We start from the raw sequence: 1,818 nt of genomic DNA on the forward strand, positions 1-1,818 counted from the left end.
CATCTGATGTGAGCATCTGAATGAACATTTAAAACAATAAAATTAGTGTATTGCTTATGAAAGATCTGAGTGCACACACAGATTTTTCATTCTGTAATTTTATAATTAGTATTTTATGTTTCGAACAATTAACAAATTAAACAGCACTAGACGTAAAGTGAAACCGCGTCGATAGCTTGTTTCTTCGTATTTGTTCCTTTTTAAAGAGTTTAGAAGACATTTTGGTTCTTTGATACAAAAGACTTAGCACTCTAAATTAGATTAAAAAACGGTTCATACTTAGTTTAATTTAGTTATTAACACCCCACTATGATAGTAGTATAAAATGTGCACAAATTGGAAGAATAGAAATATAGAACTATATAAGAGAGGCCACCACAAACACAACTGAAAACAAGTTCGGGGGAAAACGAGAGACAGAAGTACACACAACAATACTTACGGTTTTATTCTATACATTTTGTCTTAAATCATCGTCTTCAAATGGCCAACAAAGCTCTCTTCCATCTCCTGGTGATCTTCTTCTTGTCTCTATCTCACATCTTCATCTTGCCTTCCCATGCTTCAAGTAAGATCATCATCTCTCTTAGATCTTATTTTCCGTAATTAATATTGCCATCATATTTCTTGTAACTTATATTATCTATATTTTTCGTATGCATATAGGACCTTGGAGTTTTATGGAAAAACCCACTCATCATATTGATCTCCCTCAACATGATGTGGTTAGTTCTAAAGTTATGTATATACATAAGAGAGTATATATGTGTTCTTGAAAACTTATAATTAGGTTTATTAAAGATTCTAAATTTCAAAATAATGTTATTAGAACGTGAAGGAGGAGGTAGAAGAAAGGATGGTGATGGAGTTAAACGATTATCCAGGTTCCGGTGCCAACAACCGCCACTTGCCGCGTCAGCGAGGCTGTGTCATCGATTGCTGATCGATAAAGATGAAGAAAAATAAATTAATAGAATTATAGTATCGATAAGGTTACTATTATGTATAAGTAACTTAACATATTTACCCAAAAAAAAAAGGGACTATGAATTGAGTTAGTTAACATTGGAGTCTATATATAGACGATTAGACAATATACTCTAGGGATAAAAGCATAGTTTTTAAGTAGTTCAGTTGTTAAATCCAGTTATACACTACTGTTAATAAACTATATATGATATATGTGGATGATATATATGTACAAGCCTTTAATTTCAATTTGGTAATTTCAATATATAGTCTGATATATACATAATCCTTGTCAAAATCAAGCAATTCGATCTAAAGCACAATAGAATTCTAAAAAAAACAAACTCTATCATACTAAGTAACATTTCTGAGCGATTAGAGAAAAAGAGAATGGGAGATGAAGAAAACCAGAAATCAAGTTGAGATATGATTCTACGTCATTGGATCTGAACCTTGAGGAATGGAGATGTTGAGCCGGAGCGATGAAGAATCTGAGGTGAACTATCGTGATTTGTATTTTTAGTCTTGGACAATGTTTTCCAAAAAAGGGGATAAGCTCACATAGTCACATGAATACACACATTAGGGATTCTAACGTTTCAAATCGGCTCCAAAAATGAGGTCACAAAATATTGATGTATCATATACCGTTTTTGTTGTAGTATTGTCTTTATTATCTCTTCGTCTTCCATCAATATTTTCACATGTTCTGGGAACTCAGCCACCAAAAAATGTGGCAATAGACTTGTGAATGCGGAATGCATACAACCACGTACCACTCCTAACTCATAAACGTCTATTTATTAAACCAGAAAATAATAGTTTCACTTATGAGCAAATGAACGTAGA

General features: G+C 32.6%; 1 protein-coding gene across 1 annotated transcript; it reads left to right on the forward strand.

The window, feature by feature from the left end:
- Positions 1-231: 231 nt before the first annotated feature.
- Positions 232-1,250, forward strand: LOC147945960 (uncharacterized). The gene is made up of 3 exons (XM_087510334.1): positions 232-568; positions 667-725; positions 830-1,250. The coding sequence occupies exons 1-3, from the start codon at positions 484-486 to the stop codon at positions 941-943; spliced, it is 258 nt and encodes an 85-aa protein (XP_087366460.1). The 5' UTR covers positions 232-483; the 3' UTR covers positions 944-1,250.
- Positions 1,251-1,818: the final 568 nt, after the last annotated feature.

Source organism: Camelina sativa, chromosome 4, assembly GCF_030686135.1.
Source record: "Camelina sativa cultivar CO46 ecotype springtype chromosome 4, ASM3068613v1".
NCBI classification, from domain to species: domain Eukaryota; kingdom Viridiplantae; phylum Streptophyta; class Magnoliopsida; order Brassicales; family Brassicaceae; genus Camelina; species Camelina sativa.